Source organism: Ooceraea biroi, chromosome 1 (assembly GCF_003672135.1).
Source record: "Ooceraea biroi isolate clonal line C1 chromosome 1, Obir_v5.4, whole genome shotgun sequence".
NCBI classification, from domain to species: domain Eukaryota; kingdom Metazoa; phylum Arthropoda; class Insecta; order Hymenoptera; family Formicidae; genus Ooceraea; species Ooceraea biroi.
In genome coordinates this window covers 7,585,170-7,603,697 of record NC_039506.1, presented here as the reverse complement: position 1 = coordinate 7,603,697, position 18,528 = coordinate 7,585,170, and the positions used below count along the sequence as shown (strand labels likewise).

Sequence of the window (18,528 nt, the reverse complement as noted above, 5' to 3'; positions counted from 1 at the left end):
ACTTATCTGCATTTATCGTTTGGTTGTGTGGTAGGAGCTCATAATATAGGATTCCTTTCCAATCCACCAGACACAGAGCATGACTTTTTTTGGATGAAGGCCGGCTTTCGGAGTGGTTAATGCTGGTTCATTTCGCTTACCCCAGGATCTTTTTCGTTCTACATTGTTGTAAATGATCCATTTTTCGTCACCCGTCACTAATTGCTTCAAAAATGGTACGTTTTCGTTGCGCTTGTACAGCGAGTCGCAGATGGAAATGCGATCCATTAAATTTTTTTCGGCCAAATTATGCGGAACCCATACATCATAGCGACTTACGTAACCAAGCTTCACTACATGATCGTGGACAGTGGTTTTCGATATTTTCAGTATCTCTGCTAATTCACGTGTCGTGTAGCGCGGGTTATTCTCGATCAGTGTCTTGATTTGGTCATCATCAGTAGTAGAGGGTCTGCCCGAGCGTTCTTGGTCTTTAAGGTTAAAATCACCAGCTCTAAACTTAGCGAACCACTTACGTACGGTTCTTTCAGCTAAAGCGCCTTCTCCGTAAACAGAACATATCGAATTTGTTGCTTGTGAGGCATTTTTGCCTTTCCGGTAATAGAAAAGCATCAAGTGTCTAAAATGTTCTTTGTTTTCTTCCATCTTCAAAAGAGTACAAAACTGACACGAATCAATTTATCTGAAACAACTTTTTTCCTAAAGATGCGTTGAAATGTCACCTTTAAGCATATGTATATAAATCGTATGTTTTCAATAACATTGATATATTCAGACATGTTCCAACGCCATCTATTAAAAATCGGCACGAACTTTCCGGACGACCCAATAGTAATATAATAGCATTTATTAATATATATTAATATTATATTATTGTCTCATATGAGCAACTTATTTAAAATTATTCATGAAAAATTCGCATAAGGTTTGAAGTGCTCCAAATATGCTACTGCGGCATTATACAGATATTCCAAATGTTCCTATAAAATATAAGATTTTTTATTTAAGTACATTTTAGAAATAATCGCAATTTGTTTCATAAGATGGACACGAATTTATTCATAATAGCTTTTCATTAATATTCCATTTCTTTTCTAAGAAATCAGTATATTACCAATGATTCGACAAAATCCGGTCTTGATCGTCGAACTGCACGTACTGCTGAATAAACATCGAATTCTTTCTCAACCGCCATTCGTTCTAGCAGAAAACTCAACGCTAAATAGAGACCGCATCCAGTTACTCCGTCACTGAAAGAATATTTATTACAAAGATTCACAAAGCTTCGCGAAATATGTCTTGAAAAAAATGAATTCAATGATTGTTTGAAATCTAGCATTAAACACTTAATTTTCTTTCAAACGGAAAAAGAAATAATAAAGAGGAAAGACTTCTAAGCAAAATTTTATCAAATTACTCTTGTTATTTTTCATAAGTTTTAATATGTACTGGCAAATTGTGACAGTAGGTCCGTCGCCTCTTGCAATTCTTTCTGCGGCTTGCCAAAACATCACCATCGTTATGACCGATGGCGGTGGTTGATTCCTTCCGGGTTCCCATTCTGTAAGACGGAGTATAGTCACGGATCGATCCCTCGATGGTTTCTACGATATAATATCATCATATCGAATAACGCTCGACGAATAAAGAATTAGATATTAGTCTATACAATAATCATTATATTGGTCCACCTCGGAATTATCAACGAGTAACAATTTTTGTGATGTATGATACTTCAGTTCTACAATTTCCTTCACTGTAATGTTTAAATATGGCGTTGGTTTAAACTCGCCGCTCGCAGGAGCGATTCCACAGCAAGTCTGAAATACAGGAATGTCTTTTAATTATTAATAAGGTTATTAATAACTTTTGGCAAAATTCAAAAGCAAAGTTTTTTGTTTAGCACTATATAGTGCGCTTTTTGCGCTTTTTAAAAATATAGAAATAATATTTCTACAAGATCTTGAGGGTCAGGCAACTGCAGCATGAGAATGAGTTCCACTTTGAATTCGGCAACCATACGCCAAAAATCACTAATAGTTGATGGCATGGGCAGTTGGGTGGCTAAATATTGTTTCTGAAGTTTTACTCCGTCTACGTAAACAGCAGATAGATAATCGCTGTCCTCGTCTGATGCTGGATATCTCGTCAAATATATTCTGCTGATCTTATCTGCACAATAAAATATAATACATATTATTCTCGCACGCGCACATCTCCTTGTCATGGTAAAAATTTAGTGTCCACTACACTTAATATTAATCTATTTTTAATTTGTCGCGCGATTCGCACAAATTATATCTTTCTGCGGTATATGGGCCTAAATATTTGTTTAAATTTTTCAGGCTCGCACAAAGTAAAAGTCTTTCCATAATTAAGGTGCGAACAAACCTGAAATCAATTCCGGAAATCTGTTCTTTTTACGATTACACTCCGACAATGGCGGTGCCAACGGGATCGGTTGCAGAGCTTCGTCTTGCCATGCAGTATTTTGTAATCTGCAGATTATCGAAACAGTTCAATTAAGAGACTCCGGAAGCGTAAATTTGCGCAGATTCAATAGCGAAAAAGAATGATGTAGATGTACCTTTGTTGTTGCTCTGGTAATTGTTTTTTCAATTCTTGGATTTGCTTTGACAACATCTTATTGCACGGTAACGTGGTCGGCATGGAAAGTAAACATTCCATCAACACCAAATGTGCTAATAAGTACTGTTGCTTACTGTGAATTATATTAGCTCTCTCGCTTTTAATGGATACCGTTTTGGCAAAAATGTCGACCACCTAAAATCATTATTTTTAAAATTGATACTAGACAACTATAACCAAATTAAGCAAATAGTATTATTACTCCTTCGGCGCTGCTTGACGGAGACAAATGTCGCACAGAATGATGACTCCGGTTCTGCCGACGCCTGTACTACAATGGACTATCACGGAGCCATTACCAGGTGGAGTTGCCAATAATTTTTAGATACGTTACTATGGAGTGTGTGTACCATGGTACACCACGATCCGGCCAAGCCGTATAATGCAGATGTTCCACCTGTGATTGGCACAATTTAGCAAATACAGATAACCACTATCGTCTTTGATATCGGATTAGAAAAATTAGAAATACCTTCGCGTTTCTCTTCCGTAAGTGATTTGGAAAGTTCTGAAGCAATAATCGGCTGTGACATGTTGCTTCGCATTCAGCACAATAATATTGCCGTATTTCTTCTTATTGCCGATATCTGGCCAATATTGCTCGCACTTAGTCTACAAAATTATAAATACTGATAATTATTTATTTCACAAGGAAGAATGGATATTAATTTTCGGTTGACGTTTAATATTTTGTCAATCTTATATCCTGATATATCTCTAATTGTATCCTGTATTGATAAAATATCAATTCCTACATTTTGAATTCTGTTTTAATAGTTTTGGCGTAAAAATCGCACTTACCTTTCCATTTTCAATTACGTTTGTCAGCATACAAATAATTAGAACATTCTCTTGCCAAATCATGCGCCAGAAATCGATAACCGTGTTGGGTTTGGGCCCTTGAGTGGCTATGTAATGTTTCTTCTTCCTATAGCCCTTTTGTACAATAATATTTTAATAATAATTTAATATTTAAGACTATAATGCGCTTATATACATAAATATATATATATATATTCGTATATATATGTAAAGAGAATTTTGAACGTACTTATTAACAGTACGTGGATGAACAATTTTGCAGTTTTACATTTCAAAATTGAAATATTTTGATTGAATGGACACTTACGGTGATGTAATTGGCATTGATATAATCGGAATGAGGATCGCTCGGAAGTTGCTTCAGCACAACGCGCGTATCGTCATCTATAGACATCAGCGTTATATGATTCATTACTGCGCGAACAAGTATTATAAGTTGTAAAGTGAAAGTACAATTAATTTTTACTTACTTGGAACAAGATTCTCGCATCGATTTTTTATTATATTCTGTGGAAGCTTACCATAAACACATGATTGAGTGTGTCGTTTTGGTAACTTCTTTAAAAAAATTATAAATTGTTATTATCATATTTATGTTATCATATTATGTTGATGTGATTAAAAATTGCAATTAACGTAACACGTCGCACCGAAAGTACATTCTGCATTTTGCTATGCGAATCTTTGTTTTTGTTTCTAATGAGAAATCGCCGTCATTTATTCCACAATCTATTAATTCGATAATTCAGCGATGAGAAGCGATAATTAAGTTCTTACCTCGCATTGCTGATTCAGCAATCCTGTTTCTATTGCCTGTTTAACAAAAGTGTCGAAATCTTTTACTTTCACTATCCATGTTATTTCCTTTATCTCTTCATAATGATGATATGAAGTTACTCGCGATTGCCTGTCGGAAAGAGTTGAGAGACTCTGTTCCGAATTTGATATTACAGAATGTCTTTCATGCTCATAATTCTCGATGTTATGAGATAAGGGTATGTCGGTATGCAGCATTAATTTAATCGCTGTCTGCCTTTTCCTGTCAAAAGCAGTTAACGGATACGTAATAATTTGTGAATTTATTTAATTAAAAATAGTTGGCTGTTTATTATTTGACGAACATAAACAAGTACGTGGGTAACAAATCCTAGTTTTCATTTTCTACAAATTAAAATAAAGGAATGATACCTTTGGCAGAAATAAAAAGCTATACTGCACACGATAAAGATTGATATTACAGGCACGAGCTACACTTCGTAACGCGTTGGCGAGATTTTATTAGCAGTTATTTTCAGCGCGATGGAAATCGGCTGGAATCGCGATCTTAGATTATGCTCACTTATGATAATTTGTATATCGTATGATTCTTAAGGCTGCAATTGGCAGCTCATAAATAATAATTTTCTTTTTCCATAAAGTAGAATAAAAGAGATATTACCTGCGGTACAAATACAGTAACACGGCTGCCATGATGAGAATTAATATTACAGGTATGAGCCATGCTTCGTGACGTGGCCGTGGTGAAATCTCATCGTTGAGAACTGTTATTTTGAGCATGATCGGATCAATAAGTGAATTTCATTATTCTCAGTTACAATAACCGTTATGTCGTACGATTCCTTAGGTTGCAATTGGCAATTCTTGGCTCTGCCATACATTTTATTGTTGCCGATCGTAAATGGTTTGTTAAGATTTTGTTGACTCTATTACAAATAGAAGCAAATGTTTAAGATAGTTGATACGCAAAATATATACAAAGCGGTACAATTACATATGACACATTAACGATCTAACAACATATTTATCTCATTGTTTCTTAATTATTATCAATGAGTTTATTTTTTCTTTGGATTTTTTAAGAATTGGAATGTACTTTATTAAAATTGTAGACATACCGAAATTTCAGCGGCTTCCCAAGCGACATGGGACACATCTATGTCTGCTATAGCTTGCAGATCTTCAGGTACTCTCAATATCCTTTGCAACCATTGGTCCCAATGGTCCTTTTACTATGACGTGTATTGTGCTGTCCTTTGTATAGTTTACAATATGCGGAAATATTTAATGAAATCATTGAATCGTGCATTACATATTTTAGAGGACCGCTGAACTTTAAGCTGGAAGGTGTTTTGAATTCTTTGTATTTTACTGTGCTAGACATCCCCAAAACTGTTACAGCTTTAATGAAGATGTGGTATTGCGTTGAAGGGTGCAGGTATAATCGTTTCGTATATTCGCCATATAATTTGCCACCGTAACATTAATGGACGAATTATAAGTTCGCCAATTCTTTCCAGAAACTTTACCAGATTTGTGGAAAGCGGTATTATCATGATATAGAAATGATCGAGACGGCTACCCGTTTTCCAAGGATGCTTCCAGTATAAATCTACAATGCCTTTATTATGAGGTAGTACAGTGAAATTAGCAGGTTCTTCTGGAACTAAAAAATAATTTGACTGTAATCGATATTCAGGCAGAATAGTAATTGATTTAATTTAATACCAGTTGATGATTTCTTTAAAAAATTGGGGAAACAGAATTGTTACGTTTTATGTAAACTAAATAACAAAACTAGAAATGCTTTCTTCACCATTCTTCAACGGTATAATGAGACGTAACCAAAATATATTTGATGTAGCATGGAGATCACTAAACAGTGTACAAAAGTTAGACGTAGTACTAAATATTTTTTAAGCAATGCATAATTTGGAAAAAAGGAGAGAAAACCATAATGCGGCTAATATTTGCAAGAAGTTTCAAGAATAGAATTATAAGACATACTTTGATTATTAAGCTCTTCCTTAGATACTGTAAACCGAGGACCTGGATCACGAACATCCTGATTATGTGCGACAACCTGTAATATTGTATATCATGTTATGCAAACTGCATATATTTGTTTCATAATCTCTCTTTATCTATTATTAGAAGATATGTTTAATATACATATATTTATTACACCGACAAAAACAATTATAATAAGAAGTCTTAAGTATGACACTTTCTTACTGCAATTGTAAGATTCTTGATTTTAAATTTAACAGATCCGCAAACGTAATCATTCCATAATTTGCAGATATTAGTCAATGGAACTTCTGTAGAAGAGCATTCATGTGTGTTACATAATAGGATGCTATAACTACGTAATGTTCCGTTGAGAGGTGGAATTGGCTCCTGCCATCTCAAATATACGACTTTTTGATCTTCACGAGTATCAGTCTCGTAGACTTCCAGATTGGTTACCTGGGGCGGAACTGTCATTTACATTATATTAATCATAGTTATAAAACAGTCAAGCAGTATAAATAACATAACACTAAAACTTACTTCCAGGTGGAGTTGTAAACTCAATTTCTTGATAAGCGGAAGAGTTCTCTTCAGCATTAGCCTTTCTTATTACATACACTCTTGCTACATATTGCTCCCCACCTAATACATTTGTTTGGTACTTTAAAGAAAGAGAATTATATTCTGTTTGTTTTACTATGGGGAAGTTTTCGTCGTTAATAGTGCGTATTTTTATTCTAGCATATAATGATCCCGTAATAGTGGTGCAGTCGTCAGGTAATCCCCATGTTAATTTCCAATCCTGTACATTTATCTGGCTGAATACTTCTGTTGCTATATCTGTTTAAAATTGTTGGCAGCTATTATTTAGTGTCATAAACTTGTATATACGCATAAATATCTGTGTTTAAAAGTTTCTTATATAATGTTAAAACCAGTATAAATATATATAAAAACAAATAACATATAATGTATAATGTTATCGATATATCGACATGGTTAGCTTACATTTTGATAAGTGTAATAATAAAAGTATCTAATACTTTGATCAACAAGTACGGCACAATACATACGAAAATAAATATAACACTATATAGCATGTCGATCTTGATCTATTAATAAATCATTATTAATATCTTGTTTTAAAACAATTATCAATGCTTCTTTTGATCAATGTCCTATAGAGCAATACAAGGATCAACAAAATGTATATATAATATAATATATAAATTAATTATGTGGACCAGATCGTTATATTTCATTTCCAATTTTTATGATAGCTATGATAACCAATAATAATGTGCATATATACCAGATTCTTTGGTTCTAAACGGTATCGATACGGGGTCGCTGCTACGTTGTGCGTTGTGAGCTACAGGCATTGCTTCATACAATGCAAACGGATGCAAATTTTGGATTAAGATTGTTGTATTGCTTGTCGAATATGTAGTTTTGGCATTATTTAGATTAAATACAGAATCTTTGCAGCCATAATATTGCATAACCTAGAATTGATAGAAATCATCAGCATAATAAGGCTGAAATAAGTTTAATATTATTGATATTAATTAAGTTTAATTAAGTTTAATTAATTGACATGAAGTATAATTAATTGATATTATTTTAAGTTTAAATAATTGACATTAAAATAAAATATTATATCACTTTTGGTTTATATGCTTCATTTCCTTCCCTATATTTTGTATTTTATATATCTTAATAGGCTTAATTTTAATAAATGTCGAACTTTTTATATTAAATGGAATGTAAAATAACTGATACTTAATAACAGATAAGTAATGATTAATCAATTTTCAATTATATATATGCATTACCTGTAATGTCACTTCATACTTCTTTATCATTCCATTTGGTTCCCTTGGAGGTTTCCATACCAAAGTAACGTTCCTATCAAATGCATTTAGGCTTCTAGCATTTAACACAATCGATGGAGCTGTCGATTTTCGAAAATTGTATATGAAGGACATAGATAGGAGAGACAAGCCTATACGCAAACGAATTGTTCGCTATATGTATCCTTTCGCGAGATATAACTATAACTTTACCTTCTTCGAGTGTACGAATGTCGTCGGAAAATATTATTTTAGCTTCGTGAACTATGGTTACCGTAAAGGAAGTATAAGATGGCAATTTCTGCGACACTTTATACGGAAAGTGATTAACTGTTGTATTTAACAATGGTGTTCTTTTGCCTATAACTTGTACTATTATTCGATACCAAGTCGCCGGACATGGAAACGGTTGCTGGAACAGAATAAAATTAGTAAAACTTACGTTTTTTAAAAATATATTTTATAATTGAATATATTTGCATGAGAAATCTAGACAAAGAGATCTACATACCTTTGGGTCGAGTTTCCAATCAATTAACAAGCTATGTTCTTCAGATTCCAACACAAAGTCGGTTCCTAAACAGTTATTGAAAAAATATCATTGTAGAAAATTATTCCATAGTGCAAAACTTCGAGAGAACTAATAATAATATTAGAAATGCACTTTTCTAAAAGTATATCTGAAAACATTTCGCACATTACATGATCTAAACTTACGATTGCAAACAGTCTCCGCCGTTCGCCAATTACTCTGTATATAGTTACTACACATGTTATCATACTGGTTACAAACACGAAATATACATGCAATGTTATAAATGACACCGGATTCTAAATTTGTAAAACGTTCCGTCAACTCTGTCATATTCTGAAATACTCGCTTCCAACCAGTGTAATTAGTATTACCTGTACTCTGAGAAAGAAGTGTCACATAAGTACTATTTCTTGTACTTTTCACATGTGGATATCAGGTTTTAGACATGATCGTAACATTTTATTCATTTATCAGTAATTTAAAAAACAAATAATTTAATAAGTTTTTATATTAAACTTACTGACGAAATGATAAAAGCATACTCTAGTAATCCTTTGTATTCATCCTTCCATTCTACAGGAACGTTGACCTGTATAGTTGTATTACCTACAGTGTCAATTTTGGGTGGTTCGGGCTTGTACATATCTTTAAGCAAATCAATACATTAAATATTGCGTCCTTAGAAGATGATACATATGTATTTTTATAGGAAAATATAATGAGAAAAAAAGCTGTTAAACATTATGGTAACTACTTTACCCATTTGTAAGATATGGAAAGATAGTAGAGACCGTCAGGTCGCGTAGAGGAGCAGAAAGAAAACAATACGATGAAAACAGTAGGAGCATTGGCCATACACGCTAAGACTAGGCGTGAGGAACCAGGGATCCCGATAGAGTCGAGTTCAAGACAAAGGCAATCTCCGAATTATTTTTCGCTTACATCAGAAGTGGGATACAATCCGCTACCCCTCGGAGAGGAGGGATTTGAGAAGCAGCTTGCCGGTAGTGAAGCCTGAACATGGAGGTCGGGAAGGACTCAGAGGAGTGAACCAACATGGAGGTTGGGACGGATTCAGTGGAGTGAACCGACATCGGAGACATTCGGAGACATTGTGAGGAACCAGGGATCCCGATAGAGAGTCGAGTTCAAGACAAAGGCAATCTCCGAATTATTTTTCGCTTACACATTTTACATAAAGGTGGTATATAAAGTGTATATTCATCATAAGTGCATCCAGCAGTACACGCTCCAGTTAGTTTATTACATGTATCAGGTGATGAAGTCATTCGATATTTGCTGCACGAACCGCATATCTGGTTGCAGCCATAACCGTATCTGTTTTTTTCGCATGCTAAGAAAATAAGTTATGAGCAATATTTATTATGCATAAATAATGTTAAAATCAGCAAGATAGAATTAATTCTATAAGTTATTTTTAATTACTTACATAAAGCACAATTTTCTCCTCTGAATCCTGGAGGACAGGTACAACCTTCTTCATAACAAATTACATGTTCTTTGCAATTGTAATTATATGCATCACTTTCGCAATAAAGCAAACAATTGGGTCCAATTCGGCCTTCAGGACATACTACGTTATCTGAAAAAATTTAAGACATTTTGTAATTTTAAATAACTTTCCTAAAAAGTCGTATTCTAATCTTTAAAAATGCATTATCACTATTTGCAGCAACATGTAGCGTTGTAAATAAAAACTGTTAGTAATTACTCAATTCTACATATGATTGGACATATGATGCAGCGTTCACAACAGAGGAATTTTCGTAAAATAATTTTTGACACATCACGTTCGGCCAATCGTACCAAGTAGATAATCTAGTAGACAGCAGAACACTTTTCCTGAACGACACTAAACAAATAATTAAATAAAATATATATATGTATAAACGGTTTCTTCACCATAAGAAATTCTTAAAATTATTTTATGGATATGTAAAACATGACTTGATTTTAACAGATTTAGGGAAACTTAAAGTGTTAATACAGTTCGTACCATTCCTTCTGGGACATTGACGAACATTAGCCACTGCCCACAATGGATCAGAACTGCGCGAGTTAAGTTTAGATGTTAATTTCATTGTCGCCCTATCATAAGTAGTTGTTGAATGTTTTATTGTAATAAATTGCCATGAAGGTAAGCCGTGACTTGCAGCTTTCGTAGAGCCTTTTACAAGAAAACTTTTCAGCTCTATATTGCCTGTTCTGTCATATAATACTATGTCCATTTCGCATTCTACACAGAGGCCAAGTAATAATTGTATACATATAGGTGGGACTCGTTAAAATTGTATCTGCGACGGTTGTATGCAGAAAGGAATCTGAAAAATGTACATACACGAATGCAATTCTGTTTTCGTTATTCGATTATTATTCCATTCGAAATATCTGGTTAATAGTAACGATTAATGATGATCTCGATTGGGTCGGAAGTATTCTGGTACTTACATTTGTGAAATCGGTAAATCAGCATGTCAGCGCTTCCTATAAACATGTGATAATAATAAAAAATGCCTGAGTTTGTCACTGGTTTACCTTCCACTTTTTCTTTCGGCTGTTTCATATCCTCGTATCTTATAAAAACATTATCACTGCTAGGATCGTAAAGTGATATGCTTCGATTCGTGATGTTCCACATAACGAGATAAGTCCTCCATTCAGTTAATGATAGTGGGTTGTGCTGGATTAATCGTGAATTATCTTTAATATTTACGATATTAAGATGTCTCCGCGTCTGTACGAATTCTTGTGAATTTAAATTTCTTATGATGCAATTCTCAAGACAATGCGACGAATAAAGATGAATGTATGATGTAAGTTTAACATTTCTTCCAAAATATGATTTTAAATGTCTTTGATCTTTTATGCATAAATAGACAATGGCTTTAGAAACGCTTAAAGGGAAAATGTAATGTATTATGTTATGTATTATGTCTCACAGAGAAGGGAGCTTTATCTGTCCTGCACTCCTCGTCCTGAGCCTCCATTCTAAGTTTGGGCACTTCTATTGGACACCTGCGTACAACGGATCGCGTATTGCCCCAAGTGCCTATTATGATCCAATAACAAAAATCTCTCGTATAATTGTCACCATTGCAAAATATTATTTGCAACTCGTTATTTGACACTCCACGAACCGAAAAGGAAAACGCTGTTGTATTTTCTAATAGTACATGATCATATTCCATGTTAAAGTTTTCATATTCCTGAAAATCTAAAAATTTCCGACGCCCTTAGAGTAAGATCTCAAAAATTTGTTTGTTCGACACCATAGAGTATCCGTGTAAATTATCGGAACTTCTTTGATCTACGGAGTTTTTACCTTCCCATCGTCGATCAAATACCGGACCCAATGGTGTTTTAAAGGAATTTGTAAAATTCCAGTTTTCTCTAATCCAGAATTGCAAACAATCATCGTTTTCGTCCATTTTGCAATCTATACTGTCTTCATCTGATTGCCTTGCATCTACATTGTAGAACCCTGAAATAATCGCAACATTTGCGCTAGTGATGTATTAAATCTAAATGTTTTACAAATGGGCGTACTAGCATAGAAGACTGAAAATATTTCTTTCTTTTTGGCAACTTACGCATTGGGTTCGATTCCCTAATTGATGTTTCTGATATCTCATCGTTCCACACAAGAGCTGCGCCGTCATCCTCGGAGACACAAGTCAATTTTCTCTCTGTCTGAGATTGAGCTACACGTATTACGGTCAATCTTCCAAAAATATGTAGCACCTCGTTTGTGAATAGAAGGAACATTAACACTTTTACCATCATTATTCTCACCATTATCACACACAAACGTGTATGTCTCACTCGTAAAATTAACAGGTAACTAGAAACAAAGTAGGAACTAATGCGAATTAATACGTGGCGAAACAGATATTACATTTAAGTCGCATATCTCCTTGTCACTTTGAAGCTTCCAGATCAGTGTTTGCAACAAGCGGCTTTAATCGCGGTGTCGCGAGTTTAATCTAATGTAAATGGTTTACTTGCGATTAAATCGCGCATTATTTAAAAGAAATAGCTTGTACTTTTATCGTATCTATTTGAAGTAAAAGAAATTAAGAGTTGAAATAAATTTGAAAGGAAACGTTGTGTTGCGTTTTATATTCTTCGGACTACTAAAGATCTCATCGGTCCACACAAGAGATAATTTCGAATAACAGAAAGGAACTAAACTTCCTTTTAGGAAACCTGCGGTAACAGGCATATCCGCTATTCGCAGATTCGGAGGAACCGTCTTATCAGAACGCAACGGTTATATATGTGACATTTACATCAGATAAAAGTAATTAAATATACAATATACTAAATGCATATGTTTTAAATTATGGAATTTACACAATTTGTGACTGAAAACAAATAAAAGTGCATTCTGATAGCTTATAAGATCGCTTCACTTACAAGAGAGCATCGCAAACTCAGAAATTCTTATTTTGGGTGAAACTTTGTACATATATAGAAAGCGTTTATAGATGAATTTAGAAATTTTCAATTGCGGCCCAATGATTCTAATGGGTGCTTACAATATGTCACAATATGTACTTTTGTAACTGAAGAAATTTATTGTACATTACGAGGAAGAATTAATTAATACTAATTTATATATTAGTTAATTTCCGTACTGTATATACTATATATACTACCGTCAAAAAGTTTAAGACCAAAGTAACAAATAGAAATTAAGATAAAAATGACATGACATTTCTTCTGACTGTTTCTTCTTTGATAAATAGCTATATGATCATATTTAATATTATAAAAGTAAAGTGAGATAACATTATCTTTTGGAGATAAAATTATATTAATTATATAATTAAATCTATTAATTTCTTTGGTCCTAAACCTTTTGAATATACTTAAAATTCAGTATATTTAATTCACTTATTTACTAATGCAGTTACAATTATATGCTTTTGCAAAAATATTATTGCTTTTTTATATCTAATATTAAGTACGACTTTAAGTATATATTTCAAACATTGTTTCATTTAATTGAAAATACGTGATTGTAGGCACTATCAGCAGAACTTCTTTAACCCTAGAATACGATACGTCACTGTGAGTTACGTTATTACGAAACTTTCGTGAAATTTACTACTCAAAAAAACCTTGCGTAACTTGGAGAAATAATATTTTTATTGATCTTTTGGAACAAATCTTTGGAACACTTACACTTTGGAAGAACTATAGTTTAAAAATAATTGATACAATTAAGGAGCACAGCCAAGACGAACGTTAGCATTATGTGCACGACATATAGCTTTCTTACAAAAAATACAAAAGTTTGTTGTCATTTTTCTTAATTTTGAGGGACACAGAGCACAAACTTTTCGTGACGGACCTGCCTCAGGCTCAATTATCTCAGCATTCTGTTCAATTTCTAACTGTCTAACTGTCGATTGCAATTAATTTGCATTATGAGATCGTAAATTTTACGATAGTGTCGTAATCTAGGGTTAACTAAGTTTTTATGCTCAAAGCAAGCTAAAGATACTCCTATACTAACGATATCCAATTATTTTGGAGGAAAAAAATTAATTTTATGCGTATACATAATCACGCATTATCAAAGTGTTGTATAAGATTATCATATGATAATATACCCATATATATAAGAACAAAAGTGGCTCATCCTGTAATAGGATCAATGATATCAGAATACCCATTACTCTATACAGGAAACAGAGAAAAATCGGAATATTAGAGAGGTATTATTCTTTACAATAATATTTTATTAGTGTACAGTAGAATACATTAAAATATAATACTTTATACAGTAATACTATTTTGCAATATAAAATGAGGTATTCATTTTTCTGATTAGTAAACGCGCAACATTTATTACAAATTGCTGTTGACTGTTTGGTTGTTTTGAAGTTTTCATTACATTGAAATATAGTAGAATTCAATTGCGACAATATTAATATTAAACTATAATATTATTAACTTATACATATAAAAACCATACATATAATAATATTATCTTATCATATATATATATATATATATATATATATATATATAAATATTACGCACATAATAGTATTATTTCATTATCTGTTGGTACCTTATTATTACTTCATGAAAAATTCGAATAGGTTTCAAAGTACTCCAAGTATGTCACTGCGGCATCATACAGATATTCCAAATGTTCCTATAAGATATCAAATTTCTTACGTATATTTCTCAAAATTTAGTATAATTTAGTATACTAAATTTAGTATACTAATTAGTATAATTTATTTGTGTTAGAACATGAGCATAAATAATTGAATCGGTGCTGATAATAGGTCTTCGATTTTCCACTTTATCGTTCAGAAATCAATACATTACCAAGGATCGAACAAAATCCGGTCTTGATCGTCGAACTGCACGTACTGCTGAATAAACATCGAATTCTTTCTCAACCGCCATTCGTTCTAGCAGAAAACTCAACGCTAAATAGAGACCGCATCCAGTTACTCCGTCACTGAAAGAATATTTATCACAAAGCTTCCGCGAAATATGTCTTGAAAAAAATGAATTCAATGATTGTTTGAAATCTAGCATTAAACACTTAATTTTCTTTCAAACGGAAAAAGAAATAATAAAGAGGAAAGACTTCTAAGCAAAATTTTATCAAATTACTCTTGTTATTTTTCATAATAAGTTTTAATATGTACTGGCAAATTGTGACAGTAGGTCCGTCGCCTCTTGCAATTCTTTCTGCGGCTTGCCAAAACATCACCATCGTCATGACTGATGGCGGTGGTTGATTCCTTCCGGGTTCCCATTCTGTAAGACGGAGTATAGTCACGGATCGATCCCTCGATGGTTTCTACGATATAATATCATCATATCGAATAACGCTTGACGAATAAAGAATTAGATATTAGTCTATACAATAATCATTATATTGGTCCACCTCGGAATTATCAACGAGTAACAATTTTTGTGATGTATGATACTTCAGTTCTACAATTTCCTTCACTGTAATGTTTAAATATGGCGTTGGTTTAAACTCGCCGCTCGCAGGAGCGATTCCACAGCAAGTCTGAAATACAGGAATGTCTTTTAATTATTAATAAGGTTATTAATAACTTTTGGCAAAATTCAAAAGCAAAGTTTTTTGTTTAGCACTATATAGTGCGCTTTTTGCGCTTTTTAAAAATATAGAAATAATATTTCTACGGATCTTGAGGGTCAGGCAACTGCAGCATGAGAATGAGTTCCACTTTGAATTCGGCAACCATACGCCAAAAATCACTAATAGTTGATGGCATGGGCAGTTGGGTGGCTAAATATTGTTTCTGAAGTTTTACCCGTCTACGTAAACAGCAGATAGATAATCGCTGTCCTCGTCTGATGCTGGATATCTCGTCAAATATATTCTGCTGATTTATCTGCACAATAAAATATAATACATATTATTCTCGCACGCGCACATCTTGTCATGGTAAAAATTTAGCGTCCACTACACTTAATATTAATCATTTTTAATTTGTCGCGCGATTGGCACAAATTATATCTTTCTGCGGTATATGGGCCTAAATATTTGTTTAAATTTCAGGCTCGCACAAAGTAAAAGTCTTCCATAATTAAGTGCGAACAAACCTGAATCAATTCCGAAATCTGTTCTTTTTACGATTACACTCCGACAATGGCGGTGCAACGGATCGGTTGCAGAGCTTCGTCTTGCCATGCAGTATTTTGTAATTTGCAGATTATCGAAACAGTTCAATTAAGAGGCTCCGGAAGCGTAAATTTGCGCAGATTCAATAGCGAAAAAGAATCATGTAGATGTACCTTTGTTGTTGTTCTGCTAATTGTTTTTTCAATTCTTGGATTTGCTTTGGCAACATCTTATTGCACGGTAACGTGGTCGGCATGGAAAGTAAACATTCCATCAACGCCAAATGTGCTAATAAGTACTGTTGCTTACTGTGAATTATATTAGCTCTCTCGCTTTTAATGGATACCGTTTTGGCAAAAATGTCGACCACCTAAAATCATTATTTTTAAAATTGATACTAGACAACTATAACCAAATTAAGCAAATAGTATTATTACTCCTTCGGCCGCTGCTTGACGGAGACAAATGTCGCACAGAATGATGACTCCGGTTCTGCCGACGCCTGTGCTACAATGGACTACCACGGAGCCATTACCAGGTGGAGTTGCCAATAATTTCTTCAGATACGTTACTATGGAGTATGTGTACAATGGTACGCCATGATCCGGCCAGGCCGTATAATGCAGATGTTCCACCTGTGATTGGCACAATTTAGCAAATACAGATAACCTTATCGTCTTTGATATTGGATTAGAAAAATTAGAAATACCTTTCGCGTTTCTCTTCCGTAAGTGATTTGGAAAGTTCTGAAGCAATAATCAGCAGAAACATGTTGCTTCGCATTCAGCACAATAATATTGCCGTATTTCTTCTTATTGCCGATATCTGGCCAATATTGCTCGCACTTAGTCTATACAATTATAAATACTGATAATTATTTATTTCACAAGGAAGAATAGATATTAATTTTCGGTTGATGTTTAATATTTTGTCAATCTTATATCCTGATATATCTCTAATTATGTTCTATATTGATAAAGATATCAATTCCTACATTTTGAGTTCTGTTTTAATAGTTTTGGCGTAAAAATCACTTACCTTTCCATTTTCAATTACGTTTGTCAGCATACAAATAATTAGAACATTCTCTTGCCAAATCATGCGCCAGAAATCGATAACCGTGTTGGGTTTGGGCCCTTGAGTGGCTATGTAATGTTTCTTCTTCCTATAGCCCTTTTGTACAATAATATTTTAATAATAATTTAATATTTAAGACTATAATGCGCTTATATACACAATATATATATATATATATATATATATATATATATATTCGTATATAAATGTACAGAGAATTTTGAACGTACTTATTAACAGTACGTGGGTGAACAATTTTGCAGTTTACATTTCAAAATTGAAATATTTCTGATTGAATGGACACTTACGGTGATGTAATTGGCATTGATATAATCGGAATGAGGATCGCTCGGAAGTTGCTTCAGCACAACGCGCGTATCGTCATCTATATAAACATCAGCGTTATATGATTCATTACTGCGCGAACAAGTATTATAAGTTGTAAAGTGAAAGTACAATCAATTTTTACTTACTTGGAACAAGATTCTCACATCGATTTTTTATTATATTCTGTGGAAGCTTACCATGAACACATGATTGAGTTTGTTGTTTTGGTAACTTCTTTAAAAAAATTATAAATTGTTATTATCATATTTATGTTATCATATTATGTTGATGTGATTAAAAATTGCAATTAACGTAACACGTCGCACCGAAAGTACATTCTGCATTTTGCTATGCGAATCTTTGTTTTTGTTTCTAATGAGAAATCGCCGTCATTTATTCCACAATCTAGTAATTCGATAATTCAGCGATGAGAAGCGATAATTAAGTTCTTACCTCGCATTGCTGATTCAGCAATCCTGTTTCTATTGCCTGTTTAACAAAAGTGTCGAAATCTTTTACTTTCACTATCCATGTTATTTCCTTTATCTCTTCATAATGATGATATGAAGTTACTCGCGATTGCCTGTCGGAAAGAGTTGAGAGACTCTGTTCCGAATTTGATATTACAGAATGTCTTTCATGCTCATAATTCTCGATGTTATGAGATAAGGCTATATTGTTCCGTAACATTAATTTAATCGCTCTTTGTCTTTTTCTGCTAAAAGTAGATAACTGACTAGCACATGATATGTAATAATTTCTAAATTTATTTAACTGAAATTAGTTGGATCTGTAGCTCTATCTAAAGCGATCACATACTTGTCGGA

At 33.4% G+C, this 18,528-nt stretch overlaps 2 protein-coding genes and 1 pseudogene across 2 annotated transcripts in view; all 3 read right to left on the bottom strand.

Annotated features, from left to right (window-relative positions):
- Positions 1-846: 846 nt before the first annotated feature.
- On the bottom strand, positions 847-13,474 carry LOC113563558 (annotated as a pseudogene).
- Positions 13,475-14,710: 1,236 nt separating this feature from the next.
- LOC105286739 (receptor-type tyrosine-protein phosphatase S-like) overlaps positions 14,711-18,528 on the bottom strand; it is a 40,047-nt gene continuing 36,229 nt past the window's right edge. The window contains 1 exon segment of the mRNA XM_026970042.1: positions 14,711-14,839. Within this exon segment, the coding sequence (XP_026825843.1) occupies positions 14,765-14,839 (75 nt within the window). The 3' untranslated portion in view covers positions 14,711-14,764.
- On the bottom strand, positions 16,608-18,433 carry LOC113562039 (receptor-type tyrosine-protein phosphatase T-like). The gene is made up of 6 exons (XM_026970025.1): positions 18,155-18,433; positions 17,848-17,935; positions 17,683-17,759; positions 17,336-17,470; positions 17,007-17,147; positions 16,608-16,932 (listed from the first exon to the last, which is right to left on the bottom strand). Exons 1-6 carry the CDS (start codon positions 18,389-18,391, stop codon positions 16,714-16,716), a joined length of 897 nt encoding a protein of 298 aa, XP_026825826.1. The 5' UTR covers positions 18,392-18,433; the 3' UTR covers positions 16,608-16,713.

Excerpts from the sequence above, each read along its gene's own strand:
- LOC113562039 (XM_026970025.1), bottom strand. The coding sequence starts at position 18,391 with ATGTTACGGAACAATATAGCCTTATCTCATAACATCGAGAATTATGAG. Across the intron at positions 17,936-18,154 it reads TGCTGAATCAGCAATGCGAG|AAGTTACCAAAACAACAAAC; the intron begins GTAAGAACTTAA and ends ATTTTTTTAAAG. Across the intron at positions 17,148-17,335 it reads ACGTAATTGAAAATGGAAAG|ACTAAGTGCGAGCAATATTG; the intron begins GTAAGTGATTTT and ends ATAATTGTATAG.